The sequence below is a fragment of the Rhamphochromis sp. 'chilingali' genome, assembly GCF_963969265.1.
Source record: "Rhamphochromis sp. 'chilingali' genome assembly, chromosome: 17".
Lineage (NCBI taxonomy): Eukaryota > Metazoa > Chordata > Actinopteri > Cichliformes > Cichlidae > Rhamphochromis > Rhamphochromis sp. 'chilingali'.
In genome coordinates, this window is record NC_137944.1 from 24,815,752 (window position 1) to 24,834,627 (window position 18,876).

The 18,876-nt window shown below is 39.6% G+C and overlaps 1 protein-coding gene across 2 annotated transcripts in view; it reads right to left on the bottom strand.

Moving 5' to 3' along the window:
• osbpl10a (oxysterol binding protein-like 10a) overlaps positions 1-18,876 on the bottom strand; it is a 94,968-nt gene that overhangs the window by 62,791 nt on the left and 13,301 nt on the right. For both annotated transcript variants that reach the window (XM_080862525.1, XM_080862524.1), the window contains exon 2: positions 15,174-15,349. In XM_080862525.1, the coding sequence (XP_080718651.1) occupies positions 15,174-15,349 (176 nt within the window). The remainder of the gene's footprint in view (positions 1-15,173; positions 15,350-18,876) is intronic.

Below are 18,876 nucleotides of genomic sequence, written 5' to 3' on the forward strand. Positions count from 1 at the left end.
GGCGTTCTGGATTTACTGGTTAATCTCATCATAGTAATACAAAAAAAAAATCATTACCTTCACCAAGAAGGCTTGTTTTTGGAGGTGTTTGCATCCATGCCATTGTGTCTGCAAACACAATAGCTCGAAAAGAGTTCATTCTGATACAACAGTGTAGGTGTAGTTTAGGTGTAGGTGTGGAGTGGGATCATGTTAATGCTAATATATCGACATTTGCCAGACATCCACCAAGGTGTTCAAGGTCAACTGAATAATTTAATGATCACAAATTGACAAAAAGGCTCATAACTTAGAAACTGATTCTTACAAGTGTGTTGTGTGTTGTCAACAGATAGAAAGTACTGTGTAAGGATTTCAAATATCATGTGATATTTGACCTCTGAGCTGATCTGATCTGAAGGTAAAAGTGAATCCTTTTTAAAACTATGCTTCTTACTGCAGTTGTTTGTATTGAAAACATTCATTTATATGGGGAATGACATACGGGAATTCTAAATATCTGATTATTAACTCTGACCTCTTCTTCAAGGTCATATAAGGTAAAACCATAAGAACTGTAAGAAATTATACTTGTATATGGGAATTTCATATATCACATTCTTGTTTGCATCAACATATCATGTCATCTCACTTTTACATTTGACATCGACGTTTTTGCCAGTTTGACCGAAAAAGCATTGTCAAGAGAAAGAGAAATATATTGGAGAATAATGTTATGGAGTTTAATCCTCACAAACACCTGTTATCTATCATCCACTTCTACATAATGTACCAAGTACAATGCTATTCCCTTCACAGTGAATACTTCCCAAGAGTGAGTAAGCTTGGTGGAGGTTTGCGCTCTTGGAGTGCTTCTTGTATTAAAATATGTGACGCTGCATGTAAAACCAGAAAAAAAAGTCAAATGTATTTTCTTTAACTTTTTGTAACGTTTCTAAATTTCAAGATTAATGTGCAATAAAGGCCACATTTATCTGTTTTTGTTTAATTTCTATGTATTTTTAACTTAAAAATGTCAAACTATTTGAATTATTGTTGTTTTGCAGTGATACAAATGGATAAATACTCACTTGTAGCACATTTGTAAATTATTAAGTTTTAGGTACAAAACTGCACTGAGGTTACAAGAATCTGTTTATTGATCACAATCCACACAGCGTTATCTCCACAGGCCAAAGAAGTTAAGGTCACCAGCAAAACTAAGTGGGAAAAGTTTGCTGGAGGAGACGAGAGATTCAGCAGGTTCCTTGCACTGAATAAATGGCTTATATCAGCATGTACTGACCACTCAGTGCATTTTATCAACAATTTTAATATTTTTTGGGAACGCAGGCATCTGTTTAAAGCAAATGGATTTAATTTTAACAAGTCAGGGGTGAAACCGTTCACCTCCAACTTGTTTTATTCCATACGTCATCCATCTGTGCTTGGTGCTAAGGCTCATATAAACGAGGAGTTATCTCATAAAGAGGAACAAACAGTACTCCAAGAACAGACAAAGCCCAGCAGAAACCTTGAGGAGGAGCCTCATCTGCCCCCACGCCGGAAAAGCTTCAGAAAGGAGAGACATCAGAGGCAAGAAGAGGGGTCCCTATTTGCCTCCAACTCTCTCAACAACACCAACGACCAGGACCAGGGACCACGACCTTCCCCTGTCCCCCAAACCCCTGACAGGCCATCTCCCTCCTCCACCTCCCTTTCTCCCTCCTCGCCACACCTGAAATTCACTGAGGAGATGATGGAGTGGGTCAATGCTGGGCTCAGATCTACCCCCCGGTCCAATCCGTTTTTGCCCCCCATAAACCCCCCACCAGAGCAACCAAAGGTTCGCCATTGAGCCCCGCCCTCAACAGAGCAATTGAAGTTACATTGACCGCTCCCAAACACGAGGGGGCAAATAATACCTCTAAAACACTTAAGTTGGCTTTATTAAACGTTAGATCTTTAGCTGGGAAAACATTTTTAATTAATGATTTAATCACTGAGCACAGCCTTGATTTTATGTTTTTAACAGAAACTTGGTTGGACCATGGTAACAGTGGAGCTGTTCTCATCGAGACGACCCCTCCTAACTACAGTTTTATCAGTGAGGCCAGGGTGAGCAGGAGAGGAGGGGGGGGGGGGTCGCTGTCTTATTTAATGAATCATTTCAATGTAAGCAGCTATCTCCTGGAAGTTTTCAGTCTTTTGAATATGTGGCTTTACAGCTGAAGGCCCCATCCAAAGTTGTGTTTCTTAATGTTTACAGGCCTCCCAAATACTGCACAGACTTTTTAAATGACCTCAGTGAACTGCTGTCTGTGATCTGTGTTGATTTAGACTGTAATTATTGCTGGGGATTTTAACATCCATGTGGACAACCCTCAGGACAAAGGGACTAAAGACCTGAGTAACACTCTGGGCAACTTTGGGCTGACTCAGCATGTAACAGAGGCCACACATAATAGAGGACACACTCTTGACCTACTGATATCCAAGGGCCTGAGCATTTCAAACATTACTGTGTCTGATGTGGGCCTGTCTGATCATTACTGTGTTTTCTTTGAAAGTAAAATTTCAGCCCACACAAATATATCAACAGCAGTGATCACAAAACGGTGTATAACTGAATACAGTAGTGAGATATTTAACCAGGTCTTCCCCTTAACACCTGGCCTGTCCAGAGGTTCAGTCAATGAGCTCGTCAATAGCTTCAATGCTAAAATGTTAAATGTTATGGACACTATTGCTCCCATTAAGGTGAAGGTTATCTCTGGAAGGAAAAAGTCTCCATGGAGAAACTCCACCCTGGTGAAAAATGAAAAAAAAGAGTGTTGGAAAGCTGAGCGCAGATGGAGAAAAACAAACCTCCAGGTTCATTATGACATCTATAAAGAGAAACTTCACAATTATAATTTACAACTGAGGAGTGCAAGGAGGTCCTACTTCTCTGACATCATCACCAAAAACAGTCATAATGCTCGGGTCTTATTTTCTACAGTTGACAGGCTAACAAACCCTCCTGTGTCAGTGGCAGCTGAACTTCATTTGACCATGGCCTGCAATGACTTTGCCAAATTCTTCACAGACAAAATCCAAAAGATTAGACCAGCAATTGGTACATCAACAACATATTCAGGATATATACAGAGTCCACTGAAAAACTGTTTAAACACCATCAAACAGTTTCACCCTATTAACAGCAAAGACCTGGAGGACATCTTAGGTCAACTGAACTCCTCCTCTTGCTGTTTAGGTGTCCTGCCAACAAGTTTTTTCAAAAAGGTCTCAAAGACTTTGGAGTCAGACCTGTTACAGATCGTCCACTTTTCTTTAATGTCAGGTGTGTTTCCAGAACCACTAAAAACTGCTGTAATTAAACTTATACTGAAAAAGGACAATCTTGACAAAACACAAGTGAACAACTACAGGCCGATCTCAAATCTCCCATTTTTAAGTGAGATTATTGAAAAAGCAGTTTCTCTACAGCTCAATTACTTCTTAAAACAGACTAACTGCTATGATGCCTTCCAGTCAGGTTTTAGACAGAACCACAGCACTGAAACCGCTCTGACCAAAGTGTTCAATGACATAGGTCTGAATACAGACAGTGGAAAAATGTCAGTCTTAGTTTTGCTGGATCTCAGTGCAGCATTTGATACAGTTGACCACAACATATTACTCAAACGACTGGAGAACTGGGAAGGTCTTTCAGGAACTGTACTAAACTGGTTCAAAAAATACTTAGAAAACAGGAAATACTTTGTATCAATAGGTAACTTCACATCTGAGCAGACAAGTATCACATGTGGAGTTCCCCAAGGTTCCATCTTGGGACCCCTTCTGTTTAACATTTACATGCTCCCACTGGCACAGATTATAAAGAACAACAAAATAAACTACCACAGCTATGCAAATGACACACAAATATATATCACAATGTCACCAGGAGACCGAGGCCCTGTACAGGCTCTTGGTAAATGCATTGAGGAAATTAATGACTCGTTGTGCCACAATTTTCTCCAGCTAAACACAAATAAAACTGAAGTAGTAGTCTTTGGTGCCAAAGAAAAACGATTACAGGTCACCAGAGAACTTCAATCTATACATCTAAAAACCACAAACCAGGCGAGAAATTTGGGTGTAGTGATGGATGCAGACCTAAACTTAGAAAAACACATTAAGACAATAACAAAATCAGCTTACTATCACCTCAAGAATATTTCAAGGATAAAAGATCTGATGTCTCAACAGGACCTGGAAAAACTAGTCCATGCATTCATCTTTAGTAGGCTTGACTACTGTAACAGCATCTTTACAGGTCTACCTAAAAACATCAGTCAGACAACTACAGCTCATTCAGAACTCTGCTGCTCGAGTCCTCACTAAGACCAAAAAAGTGGACCACATCAGCCCAGCTCTGAGGTCTTTACACGGGCTGCCTGTCCGTCAGAGGATAGACTTTAAAGTTCTGATGCTTCCCAGTATGAACCTTCCAGATCCCTCAGGTCATCTGGATCTGGTTTTTTATCAGTTCCCAGAGTCAGAACCAGACACGGAAAAGCTGCATTCAGCTTTTATTCTTCTTATATCTGGAACAAACTCCCAGAAAGCCTCAGATCAGCTGAAACACTCAGTTTATTTAAACCCAGGTTGAAGACTCACCTATTCTCAGCTGCATTTGAATAAAACACCAAATCCACACTTTTAAGCTTAAATTTCAAAACTTATATTTTAACTACTGATTTTATCTACTGTTCTGATTTTATCTACTGTTTTTTTAAATCAATTTTAAATCATGCTTTTTATTGTTTTTGTTTTTTAATGTCTCTGTAAAGCACTTTGAATCACCTTGTTGTTGAATTGTGCTATATAAATAAACTTGCCTTGCCTGGCTGACTGGCAAGGATGCACCCCCCGGCTGTGGGTAGCTCTGTGAACGGGGTTTTCAGAGTCAAAATCAGAATATTTCTTAACTTCTCTATAACTTCCAGGAGTGTAAGTGTTTTGTTACAGATGCTCACTTAAATATAAATATGAAAGATACCAAACAAAAACTCAAAAGTAAAAAAAAAAAAGGAAGAAATAAGTAAAACTAAGGCACTCAAAGTGAAACGCTAAATTAAAATGAAATATTCCAAAGCTTAAAGCAACACTAGGTACGGTCTAGACAAGATATCACAAGTGAAAATAGTCCAGGTGTCATAATGCCGCAGGTGGGATTTCCTGTTGCATACATCATGGCTGAGCGAGTCTTGCGCTCCTGTGGCTGTACAACACAAAGAGTGTGGAGGATTGTCTAATACGGAGCACAACTTGAACAACATCTTCCTTTCTGAAACCTCCGTCAGAGAGTTTTCCCCTCACAGTCGAGAGGTTCGCTGAACGAGGACTTACAGGACATCATTTATTTGCAGCTTATGAAACTTCAGAAACTGTTCAGAAATAGTTTTGAGGGATGTTTACAGACACTGAAGTTAAAAGCAAACAAGGATTGCAAATACTAGAAAGTCCCGTTGTTCCTGATGACGTCATTGCTGATGGCGGCCGCATTTATGAAGACAGGATTCTCTGTCTGCATTTTTTTTTTTATACTTAAAACGAAACAGATCAAAGTCTTTTCTTATTAACAGTTTGCAGCACTGGAATGCTTTTGTCTGTTACAGAAGTAATTAAGGATATTCAGGCACTCTTGAACCTTTTCTTTCTTTTTAAAATTCTCATTTCTCTGCTGTACCAAAAACTTCAGGAACTGTGATAGGAACATTATTCAAGTCAAACAGTGCATTTTGTGAGCACCATTAATCCACTACTCATTTACTGGAGATTGGAAAAAAGAGAGTCCTCAGTACTCTCTTAAAAAAGGATTTATGCCAAACATCAGTGAAACTGTGTGATTTTCTGCAGGGGAAAAGCATCCCCTGATAGTTTTTGGGAACACTGGAAAATGTTGCGTTTAACAGAAGTGGGCTGGTTGTATTGGAGTGAAAGTTAGCAGGGTTCAAACTCCTCACACAGCTTTTTTGTTTGCTTGTTAAATGTGTAAGTGAATGCAGCACCACTGAGAATTTCTGAGAATAGTGTAATTTTCATCACTTTGTACAAACACATTCATCTGAAGCAAACTGGACCCTAAATCAACTCCCCTTTGTTTCCAGAGTATTTTTCACAAATATAATCATCAGAAGATGTTTAAGTGGGAAAATGAGTGCAGCACTCTCCTTGTTAGGGAGAATAAAACAAGGCGGCCACATTTTATCATCGGATTAATGCGGTATTACATCATCACCCAAAACAACCAAAAAAAAAAATCTTCTGAGATTTCTTTTTTAAAGTTAAGTTGAGATGTTATTATTGAGGTTCGGGTTATTTTAGTGCAGGAAGAATTCAATTTGCACTTGTCAATCACTTTCACTGCCAACATCTGCCAGCTACAGAAGGTCTCTTTAAGTGAAGAGGCAACTCTGAAAATGAGACATTCACACAAACGCCGCATTCGATGTGTGTTCTCCCACTGGGAGTGGCTGCTCGCCCCTGCAGGGAGCACACAGTATTCAGTCAAAAACACCTGTAACAAGCTGTCTTTCTGCAAAAAATATCCGGTAACAAGCTTCCCACTTTCTTCTTCTTGTCATCATCCACAGAAATCACTCACTCTGACTAAAGGGACGACTTACCCGCAGATGAGCAAGCGCCTAAATCTGATGTTTATCTGTGATGTGCACAAGCACAGCTGTGATTTTAGGTAATTAGTCATCTGTATTGAGCACCAGCCTTGCACCTGTGCATATGCTGACACAAGTGATATACGTACAGTGCTGTGCAAAAATCTTGAGTCACTCGTCTTTTCTTTTTATTAACATAAAGAAATAGGTGCAGAGATTTATTGAAGCATATCCAAAAACACATGTAAAAACAGCATAAAAAAACAAAAACAAAGTTTGTACGATTCTAACGAGCTGGGAAGTCAATATTTGTTATGACTATCTTTATTCTTCAACACAGCCTGAACTCTCTTTGGCATTTTTCCTTGTAATTTTTTTAAGTAGTCTCCAGGAACAGTTCTCTGGGCCTCTTGAAGGACATTCAAAGCTCTTTTTTGGATGTTTGCTGCCTTTTGTTCTGTTGTCTGTCAAGATGATCCCACACTGCTTCAATAGTGTTGTGGTCCAGGCTCTGTCTGTTTTTCTATCCAGGTAGGCTTTTACTGCATTTGCAATAAAAGTGGGATCGTTGACATGCTGAAAAATTAGGCTGCTGACAATCAGATCCTTTTCTGATGGTACTGCATTGTGGATTAATATCTGACAGAATTATGAATGCCAGAGTGCCACTGGCTGAAATACAGCCTTAAACCATAAAGCAGATATTTTACAGATGGTTGTAGACAGTGTTCATCACTTCATCACACTTATTGCCACCGATTTTTCATTCATTTCTTGTGTAACCTGACATGCCTCAGCCTTTTCTCCCTGTTTCACTTCCTTAACAATGGCTTCTTGACAGGTACCTTTCCACTGAGACAATTTCTCACTTTAAAAGAATACAAGAAAATTCTGGCTTGTTGGAGGTAACATGTAGAAACCAGAGACTAATGGGCTTTTGCCTTAATGAATAATTTTTTCTGAGCTGAAAGTGATTGACCAATGAGTTAATGATTAGGAAATCAGTCTCAGTTCATCAGTTGTATTCTCATGTAAATATCTGTAGCTCCATTACAACGGTCAGACTGAATCAAAGTGAAACAACAAACTGACTAAATCTTTGGTATTTTTCATCGGTGTAACTAAAGAAGGAGGAATCCAAAAAAACGAAACCAAAAATTCCTTTGAAAATGTTTGATAAAGCAGCCGCTGTCTAAAGAAAACCTTGTAAAGACCTTCAAAAGGCCTGGAAAATGACTGATTATAAACGCTTAATAAAGAAATATGAGAGAGACTGACTCACTGGATGCAAAATAGTAGTGTAGCATTTATATAAGAGTAGCTGCCTCACTGAGGAGGATTACACTGATCCTGAAATAAATTTAGCTGGGTTTGTCTTGGAGATGACACTGACAGCTCAATTCATTTCATGAATACATAAAGTTTGCCCTGTAAAGTGAGAAGACTAACAGGAAAATGAGAAGCTGGACCGTGTGCTCATTTAAAACGAGCAACAATGGACACCCGTCCTAGTCTGCTCTTATTTAAAAGTCAATATCCAGCCCACAGAGATGGCTGAGTGATATCTGAACATTACTAGGTGATCAAGAGAGAAGGAGAGAGAAAGAGAAACCTCCTTCCCACTCAGTCATGGCACCACCACCACCGCCTAATTACACATGTTTTAATTACAGTGTCATGAAAGATGTTATTGGTTATGATAATGGTGAGTCTGAGGATTAATGCTTGGACGAGCAGTTAGATTTGATTAAAGTGCTGGGAGATATTATGAGCGAGGCACTTTAAACATATATTTTCAAGAAAATGGACGGGCTGACGAAGCCTAGAACAGAGGGAAGAGCTGCCAGGCAATTACAGTAACCAGCAACCAGCCTTCACTCATCAGCACAGCACAATGACATTTGAACCCTATGATTGCTCTTGCTAAAGCAGTCCCAGTGCATTATATGCAAAGAAACGTTGTTGTGATTACAGGCTAACTTTAGATACAATTGCTTTTTCTTGCTTCACACTACTGCACCTCACGATTTTTTTTTTTTTTTTTTTTGCACCAAGCAGTTCATTTTAATCTCCTACGCTGATCAGAAAAGAGGAATTTGATGTCATCTTTAAACAGAGTAAGAACGTCCAATTAAGGCAAAAGTCACACATATTCTGAGATAAAAGTTACTATGTGAAAGTGAACAGTGGCTGTTAATAAAGACAAAAGACTGAGTGCTCCCCAATTATTGGCACATTTTAATGATTTTTGTTCCTTAATGATCGCACCCTTAAAGGACTGCAACAGATGTAATCCTTTCCTTTCTTACTTCGCCGTAGACGAGTAGCAGAGTAAAAGTTTACTTCAGTGAAAGTAGAAAAGCTGATCATGTAGTCTGTGTTTTTAAACACCCACCAAAGAAGTTTAAACCAAAGCCAAAGAAAAAAATATCAATGATGTGAATCTTCTGTTCCACCCCCATCCCAAAGATGCTCTATTGGGAGCGAGATAACCTTGGAGGTCATTTGACAACACTGTAAAACATGTTCAAGAAAACAGTTTGAGAGTATTTGAGTGTTGTGATGTGGCGCATTATCCTGTTGGAAGAAGCCATCAAAGGATGTGGCTTAAACACCACTAAGGGTACTAAGAGCCCTGAAGAAGATATCCCCCAAACATCATTACATCATCATCATCACCAGCCTGAGCTGTTGATGTAAGGCTCTTTCATGTGGTCAAAGGAGCTTGCAAAGAAAAGCGTCTGGACTTCTTTAAGTTGCTTGAAGACGTTTCACCTCTCATCCGAGAAGCTTCTTCAGTTCTATCTTAACAGTCCAAACATCACAATGGCCAATTAGATTTTTTCCCTGCTACCAAGAGCCATTCTGCACATACTCCTATATAAACCCATCAAACCTAACAGCAAATTAAACACATTTACAGCCTGGTACAAAAACCACTTTTGGCCTATGAATGTAATTTGTCTTATGTCAACTCTCAGTTGTATAGCAGATGAACTTCCTTACCCATTCAAACGGTATTAAGACTTAAGGTTATGTGTGATTAGGGGCCTGTGATCCTCAGGTCAGAGCATTTTTTTCCTCCTTGCGCTCACAACACTCATTTCAAAACAGTTCAACTTTTTGAAGGCTCAACTTTTTGCTGCGACTGCAGCAATCAATCACAAAGACTTAGCCAGCAACCAATCACCAACAACCTGTATGTATCCGAGATCCAAGTTTTAAGTAAGTGGCATTATGATATCATTTTATTTATGTTCTTAGCAACAAACATCATACAGTCTACTAACTCATACGGGGGAAAAGTTGCATCAGAGGTTTCAAAATAATACTCCACAATCCTCTGAGTGGAGTCATGCACAGCCTGTGCACTTTTTAAATGCAGTCAACAGTCTTTACACATTTGACATATTTTACACACTTTTCGTTAGCATATGGTCTAAATCAAACAATAACTAACAACAATTTGTCCACAGGGAAGCAAATCAGTAAACACCCAATTACCATTCAGTGAAATTTATGCTGAATATGTACAACAGCCAAAACCGTCCACAGCTAACAGGGGCCATCCTGAGAAGCCATACAAGTCTTACAAATACTAATCAGACAATAACTCTTGATGATGGCTTTAAAACATTGTGCTTTAATTATACAGCTGCACAATCAAAACTGTGCCAGGCATCCTAATAAGCCAGTTTGTACCCAGCTCACAAAAACCTGACCCTTTCATTGGCTTCGCGTCTCTGAGTCTTCATATGATAAATAGCTTAATTTTTCATCTCAGTGTTCAGACATGATTAAATTCAAGTCGCTCTTCACCTTTGCTCAGCAACAAAACATGCGGCCCATGTGTCCTTATATCCGACAACGGAAGGACGAAGCCGCTTCAGTTTAGAGGCAGAAAACTCTCAGGCTACTGTATAGCCGTGTGAGAAATGCTACAGATTGTGTGTATCCAGCATCTTCTTACAGCAGCTAGGGAAAAGGCAAGTCGTTCAAAGCTATCCTGTGAAGAGATATCATCCTGAGAATAAAGGTGGCATTTACAGCTCTGGACTTGGACTATTGGTGGACTTATACACTGCTTATCAGCTAAACCAGAAAGACTGAAAAATGACTCCCGACTGAACCTTAAAGTTCCCCCAACCCGCATCCAAGTAGGTTTCAGGGGTTCCCATGGTAACCAATATCCAGAACTGAGTATACCAGCCAATCTTAACTTCACAGACTACTAAAAAGCTAATTTGAGCCACTTTGTGCCCTGCTGGTTGAGCAAAGTGAGCTTTTGCAAGTACAAATTTTACTCTTTTGTGGCTAATTTTTAAAATATAATTTAATTTAGCAAACATTTTTAAGGATATCTTTGTTGCTGACCCCAACAACAATACCATCCTCTAACGCATTTGTTTAGTTTGGGGTGTTGGCACCAGTCGAGACAGGATTGCAGTTTTTTTGGCAAGCATCTGAATGAGTCACTGGAAATAGAAACACCTCTTCTGTGAGTTACAAAGTCCAACTTCTTCTTCACTGTGGTATTATTGTTTCCTTTTAGCTTGATTCACTGGATCACAGAGTTATTCAGAGAATATAGGCCAAGTTACTCTGATATCCTCCCCCTCAAGACTGTAAGGGGACATTCCAGCAGCTCAAGTGGAGCAACAATGAAAAAGGAGTCTCTCTTATTTAAGTGGATACAGGTCACTGAAAGCCCAGGCCTTTAGCACAGTAACCACCTTAAGGATCATGTTGCGGCAATACTTCTTAAAGAAACATTTCACCTTTGTGTAAATTCACTTATTGAATGGCCATAGAAACATAATTTCTTATCTGGATTAGGCACACGTGCATGCCGACTTATTTGCATGAAAAATAATGACTATATATAGATGCAACATCACAGTTCAAATAAAAATTGGTTTTAAATTATATTTAAAATGAACAATGATGATTACCTAAGTTCCATCTATTCATCCATCCATTCGCTACCGCTTATCCTTTTCAGGGTCGCGGGGGGTGCTGGAGCCAATCCCAGCTGTCATAGGGCGAGAGGCGGGGTACACCCTGGACAGGTCGCCAGTCTGTCGCAGGGCTAACACACAGGGACAGACAACCATTCATACTCACATTCACTCGCACATTCACACCTAGTGGCAATTTGGATTATCCAATTAACCTATCCCCACAAGCTGCATGTCTTTGGACGGTGGGAGGAAGCCGGAGTACCCGGAGGGAACCCACGCAGACACGGGGAGAACATGCAAACTCCACACAGAAAGACCCCGGCCTGATGGTGGAATTGAACTCAGGACCTTCTTGCTATGCGGCAACAGTGCTAACCACCGTGCCGCCCTTACCTAAGTTGATTTTTTTTATTTATATAGCCACTATTAAGTTTGATCCTATGGGCTGTGCATGTCATATCTCGATATAATCATAAAAAACATAAATGTTTCCATGATAAAATAGTGTCAATAGCAATATCTATGACATGATAATGCTACGTGTTTACGCTCCCTAGCCAGCACAACAATACAAGACCAGTCATGTCTGAGAGCGAGAGCAGCAGTGCCACCCTGTAATGACTATTTAGTACCTAAGGAGTTATCAGAGGTAAGATCTCCAATAAAGCATAGTATTTTGCAATGTGAACAAGAAAACTAACTAACTAACTAACTAAGGTGGAAAGGATATACTTGAGGCAAAAAATACAGAAAGGGAAAAAAAGCTATTAAGGAACCCAAGGAGGACAGAGTAGGTGAAGGATTGTTGGAGCACTCGTTAATATATCACAGGAACAGTGTGACGAGGTGGATGGAAATCCACTTTACACAGTCTGACCCAACATACTACCATCCCAGGTAGAAAATAGAAAAGAAAGTTTCAATTTTATTATGTGACAACCTTGTGCAACTGAAGAGTTACAAGGTTACTATAGCTTGTGTTAAACTCTAATGTTAAGTGGTTACTTTCTGCTTTTACTTAAAGGTTTCATTGAAAAACACAAGCTAGGCTACTTTTATGCTTACACTGGCTGTGGCACCTTGTGGCAAAAGATTCATACTTTCAGTTAAGCAGTCTGTAAATCAGTGACAGTGGCTCATTGATGAAAGATGGATTTTGTTTCCACTATGAAATCCTACTGTCTGTTGCAATCACCAGTAAAACCTTGTTCTTTCTGTATATTTCCTTGAAATACCGTGACGTAATTTTTTTTTGAGGCCATATCACCCACCCCTACTGTGGACAGTCGTTTTTAATATCCACAGCACTTTCCAGAGGTGTCTGACACCATTATTATATGTTTACAGTGTAAATAACAGAGTGCACTCTAAGAATGAGAGTGAGTCTCCTATTGACTGTAAATAAATGAATGATAAGTAACTTAACAAATTGAAACTCTTTCCCTTCAACCCAAACTGGTCACTGCAGATGTCTGCGAGAGGTTTCTTCCTATTAAGAGAGTTTTTCCTTCCCACTGTCGCCAAGACCATGCTTATAGGGGTGTCATCCTAATCTCTGGGATTTTTATCTCGATTATTTTAGGGTCAAGTCTTTATAATCGAAAAGGGAGTGACAGTTGTTGTGATTTGGCACTATATAAAGAAAACTGAACTACATTTAATTGAATTGATATAAAATGGCAATGTTGTGTTTTATTATCCACAAAGCTCAATGTCCATGTGGATGACACCAAATTAATACGGATTAAATAAATGTCCATCAAAGTCTAAAGACTTTAAATGATTTATTGTGTCCAAATCTGTTCATGACTTCACACTTATATAGTTTCTAGACAATCAACTAAAGACTTATATAATTTCTAGTCTTAAGTGTTGAACAGATTTAGTAAAAAGTCTGAGAAAAAAGCAACATCAGGTCATACTGGAACTTCTGTAGACAGCACTGCTATCGATGAAATGAATCAATAAATAATGGAACTGAAACTGTTTACTTTACTTACCAACACTAGAACTGAGGGTCATTCTGATCTCTTGGCATTTTAAAACATATGTAACTCTGTTAAATTAAAACTCTGCCATCTCACGACTTTCCCTAAAACGGGTTTATTGATCATATAATGAACTTTGGAGTGTGTGGGATAAAAAAGAAAAAAGAATTATGACAACTTAGACATCGGGTGTCATTCTGACCCAATAGAAATTCATGTAAAACAGCAATTGCAGAATGCCGGGTTGCCTAGCAACGCACTTGTTTGGACACATTGTGATGTGATGGCAGCTTTAACATGAGCCAGATATAGCTAGATGATATTGATAAATAAATATATAGGGAACTGTAGTTCGATAAATGATGAATAATTACCGCCGCGCTGAAAGGGTCATGCCTGGGATGTTGAGCCAGGTCAGAGCGGAGGAGTGTGTGATGGAGCGCGTGGAGAACTGTAGCTGAACCGAGCAGAAAGCCCAGCATGCGGGGAATTAATCAGAGCAAATAAAGAGTGAAATCCAGAGCAGAACAGCTGAATCAGACATGTTTCATGCCTGGGGAGCAGAGCAGAGTCTGGTGGGCGGAGGCAGATGAGGATGTTGTGTTGTACTTTTACAATAACTGATTTAGTGCACAGTGTATCTTTCTTTTTCTTTAGCCAACTGTGGGCAATGACCTGTTCAATCTGTGTCACAGAGAGCACTTTGTTTTTTGTTTTTTATACCTTCTTTATTTTAGCTAAACTAATACAGCCCATTATCCAAAACTCATTTTTAACTCCGTTTTTCTTCTACAATAATTAAATGATTTAGATCTATTATTGTGTTGCTCGGTATAATCTTTATTTATTAGTGAATTCCAGTACACACTTTAACTTTATATTCTGTAATGAAAAGATATAAATGTTTTGTTAAACTAGAACTAAAAACTAAAACCCCAATTTTTCAAAGTATAAAAAGCTTTTTTTTTGTTTTGTTTTAATTCACAAATTAACTTCTTGAAGAACTTACTTCTTTGCACACAACTGCTGTTGTTGCAGGATTGAGTCAAAAAGCCACCAGCCCACAGGAATCCATGGCAGTTCTAGTGCTAAATAAACACATCGCTCTTATTTCATGTCATGGTTTTTGTCACGTCGCGAATGTAAATCCAAGATTCCTCGTCTCTTATCTGTTTCTTGACCTCTTACAACTACTGAATGAAACACTGATTGAGATCAGATCTGACTCGCTGATAAATGCAGTTATTTCCACTGACTACTCATCTCTCTGTGTGGACGTGAGCAGGTAGTGTTCAGGAGGTCATCTATCTAGTGTTGCTAAAAATAAAATGCTCAGGCTTGAACCAAAACAATGAAGTAATACAAATCAAATAAGCAGAAAAATGTCCTCGAAAGTCTTTGCTCTTTAAAGAAAAACACTGCAGCTCGAATTTATGAGCCATCTATAAGCCGCTATTCATCCCGCCGCTGCTAGTATCTACACCGCACTTCACAGGAATCCAAAGTAAAACACACACACACCCTCTCACTGTTTGTTCTCTGCCGTATACGGGCAGCCTGAGGCCAGCGCGAGGACATACCTCTGAGTTTATACAGCTCTCCATTGACGGCGTTTACGATGAACATGTGCGGAGCCTCGTCGCTCGTTGTCACCGAGGCGCCGATCAGAGGCAGCGAGCCACGGGGCTTCTGGCTCTTCCCCTGCTCATTGACAAAGTACTGCAGCTGTCCCAGCTCTGGATCCAACACAAAATACCTGCACAGGAGGAAAAGGCAGAGAGAGAGAATGAAGTTAAGAAAGTAATGAACCAGGGAAAAGACCGGGGAACGGGAAATGGAAGAAGCACCGTGACCGTTATCATCATCATTTTGTTTTATGCTCTCATTATCTTGTTTACTGGTAAAAACTTTTTTTATATATTCCTGCTGCACAAACTTTGTGCAGGATGTGGAAGAGAATAGGAAAACAAGGCGGGGGACATGAATGTATGTGAAATGGAGCAAAAAGAGAGCTGCCGTAATAACACTCAACACCCTTAACATATCTCACCTCCCATGTAATGATGCCTGCAGGATATTATTCACCACATCTCTCTTCAGGCAGCACTCGTGAACAAAAAATTTTAAAAAATAAAAAGAACAGCCCTTCATTTACATTAACGCCTGCTTTCAGCACCATCAAGCCGGCAAGCTTGATTCCAAATTACTCATGGTAGCAATTAGCGCGGTCATCTTGTGCAGAACCCACAGCCCGAGGCGTGGAAATTAAACCCCACATTTTCTCCTTTGTGATTAATGAATCGCATTCAATCACTGGGTAATTGAATCCCTCATCGCTGGCTGGAAGATGCAAAGCCAGTCAGGCAAACAGAGGCAGAGACATTTCATTTCCTGTGGCCGGAAAGGATCGCGTATGACATTCAAGAAGCTGGTCCGTCGGCTCTGCTTAACACTTTGTTCTGGTTCTGCAGTTCAGCACAGACCACAATGGCACTGGGTGGCTATGGCTGACCTTTTCATGTTTTTGCACAGAGGCCTGAGGCAATAGCGGTTGTCTTTGTCTTGTGTTCATGTTCAGAGGCGCCCTGTATCATCCTCCTTTCCCTGAGATTCAACCTGTATATTAAAAAAAACTAAACATAAAACTCTTCATGCACCATTACTGGAGCTGCAGTATTGATCAGCAAACCTAAGTGGACCTATTATGCTCATTTCCAGCTCCATATTTGTATTAATGGACTCAACTAGAGTAGATCTGCATGATCTGCAGTTCAAAATAATCTGATTTCATCCTACATTGGGCTGTGGCACATCGCCATCAAGTTTATCTCAGTTTTAGCTCCCATTCCCAGTCCACTCTCCTTTCAAGCAATCTTTCATCAGACTGGCTGCCCTTGCAAACAGAAAGTTTGAACATCAGCTGGATTTTAATGATCAGGGATAAAAGCTACTTTCGGCTGCTCTGTTTTTGTGCTTTTAGAACAGAGTGCCTTTATTTGTCACTGTACGGCGTACAACAACATTTCTAGTGAGGCCAAAAGAAGTGACAGTCAGCATGTGGGAGGAAACCGGTAAAACCCAGATGAATGCATCGGAGGAAGAACTCGAGGAAAGTGCCGCCCATGTGCAAATCAAACATATGGACTTATTCTGGATTTTTAAACAAAGATTGAGCAAAGAAGAGAGCTGATTACCAAGTTACTGCCCATTTCAGAGTGAGCAAAGAAAATAACAGAATCCATCACAAACTTTATGGGCTGCTGGTACTGGTTAGGTACTGGAGTGCAGGTATGACACAACGTTTTTTAAATGACACCGCTGTACCCAAATCTACAAGAACTCTTATGTCACAGAAGACTCTGACTGCTGTCTCACATTCAAAACACTTGTAACAGTACAGCAGTCAACAGGTATTTGTATCCAAGTAACTTGGACTAGACTGCAATGCGAAGAGTTCAGTTTTTAAGGTGCATGCAACATTTTTAACGAAAAATATTTATCAGGCTGTCTGCGCCACGCTCCCCTTTTGCAGCAATAAAAACAAGTGACATGAGAAGAAGAGACTGAGAACTTACCAATGCATTGTGAGTTAAGCATCATGGAAATGTTGAATTATCATGGTGTCTCTGATGATATCCCCTCTTTGTGACATCATGCAGATCAGGACAAAAAAAAACAACCTTTTTTTTAAACGTGGAACTGTCTGAAGCCTGAGCTTTGGGTTCATATTGATTACTTGTACATACACTCACTGACGCTTTATTGGAAACTTTGGCCATTTTATATAAACATCTACCATTGTAACAGTTTTGACTTAACAGGTCTCAGCAGATAATTCATGACTTCGCAAAGGGGTGCAATTATTTTTCCACGTGGGGCTAGGAAGGTTTGGAAATTTTTTCTCTATATGAATCTTAAATAGAACTTTAAGGCGCCATCTATCCATTCCATGTCACATGTGTCTTTTGGGTGTCTCAGAAAAGCTGTTTACTTCATGTTTCAAACACTGGCACCGTTTCCTATTTTCTTCATAACAGGTTATATTCTTATTACCTGTTATGAATCTGTATCCCCCACAGTTTAATGGAAACGCATCAACTTCCTTTACCAATGTATCTGCATCATTATTTAATTAAAAAGGTGAAAATATGAGCCCCCATTGTTGCCCATCAGGTTAAGCTCGTGATCAGTTTTTTTTAAGCATTTGCAGAAACCCGGGTTCAAATCCACCCTGAGGCCATTAACTGCATGTCTTTCCCAGCTTTCACTACTCACCTAAATAAAGGATAAAAAGGTATAAAGAAAAGAACATAACCATCAGTTTCCTAGGACTATGCAGGCCTTTTAGATGATTAGGAAAAGCTGAGATGAGATGCTAGCTCTCATATCAGATCTATGATATATTAGCGCAGAACACCAAAGGATCATTTCTCTAATGACTAAAGAAAAAAAAAAAAAAAAAAAAAAAAAAAGTTCATTACCACAATAAACCAACATCTGCTGAACAGACACTGCTTTCCATTTATCATTACACCCTATTGATGTGTGATCCTCAAACATATGCTGGCTCCTAGTTAAGCAGAAAGTCATTCAAACTGTGCGACACGCAAACAGAAATGCTGCGAATCAATCTTTGTCAACTGACTAAACATTACGTTTGAAACATGACTCACACATGAGTCCAGTGAACTCAAAACTGTGCCTGTTTAAACTAAATAAAGTTGGTCAAGTCATGAAGTAATCTATTGATTTTTTTTTTTTTGCTTGAGGGGTTATTTTTATTGACAAAAATGTTGATAGAAACAGTGAGGCCAGCAAGTGTTGCACAAATCAGATTTTCATTGTTGTTTTTCTGTCACATCTCTGCAGCTACACTGGGAAACTGGGTTTTCCATATATTTCCAGCCTCTTTCTTCCATTTGCATCATGGTCATTCTGATTGGTTCCCAGCTTTCAAGGAGGTGGGTCGTGACTAATACAAGCATGTCAGAGGGGGCAACAGAAGGAGGGGGGTGGGGGTGTATGAATGCATAAAAGCAGCAAATGAATGCAAAGAGCACCTTTTTGTTGAGACCCTGATGGACAGTGAATGGCAACCCTCCTTCCTGGATGCATTTTAGGCTTTTTTCATGCTGCCTGCATCTGTTCATTAATCTAAAAGAGCTCAAAACAAAGCAGTTTGAGTTTATGGCTGGAGGCACGGACACCAGGTCAAGCTCTAACTAACAAATGAAATGAGGGATGCTGAATAATGTAATGTTTTACAAGCTGCCTTAAAAAGAT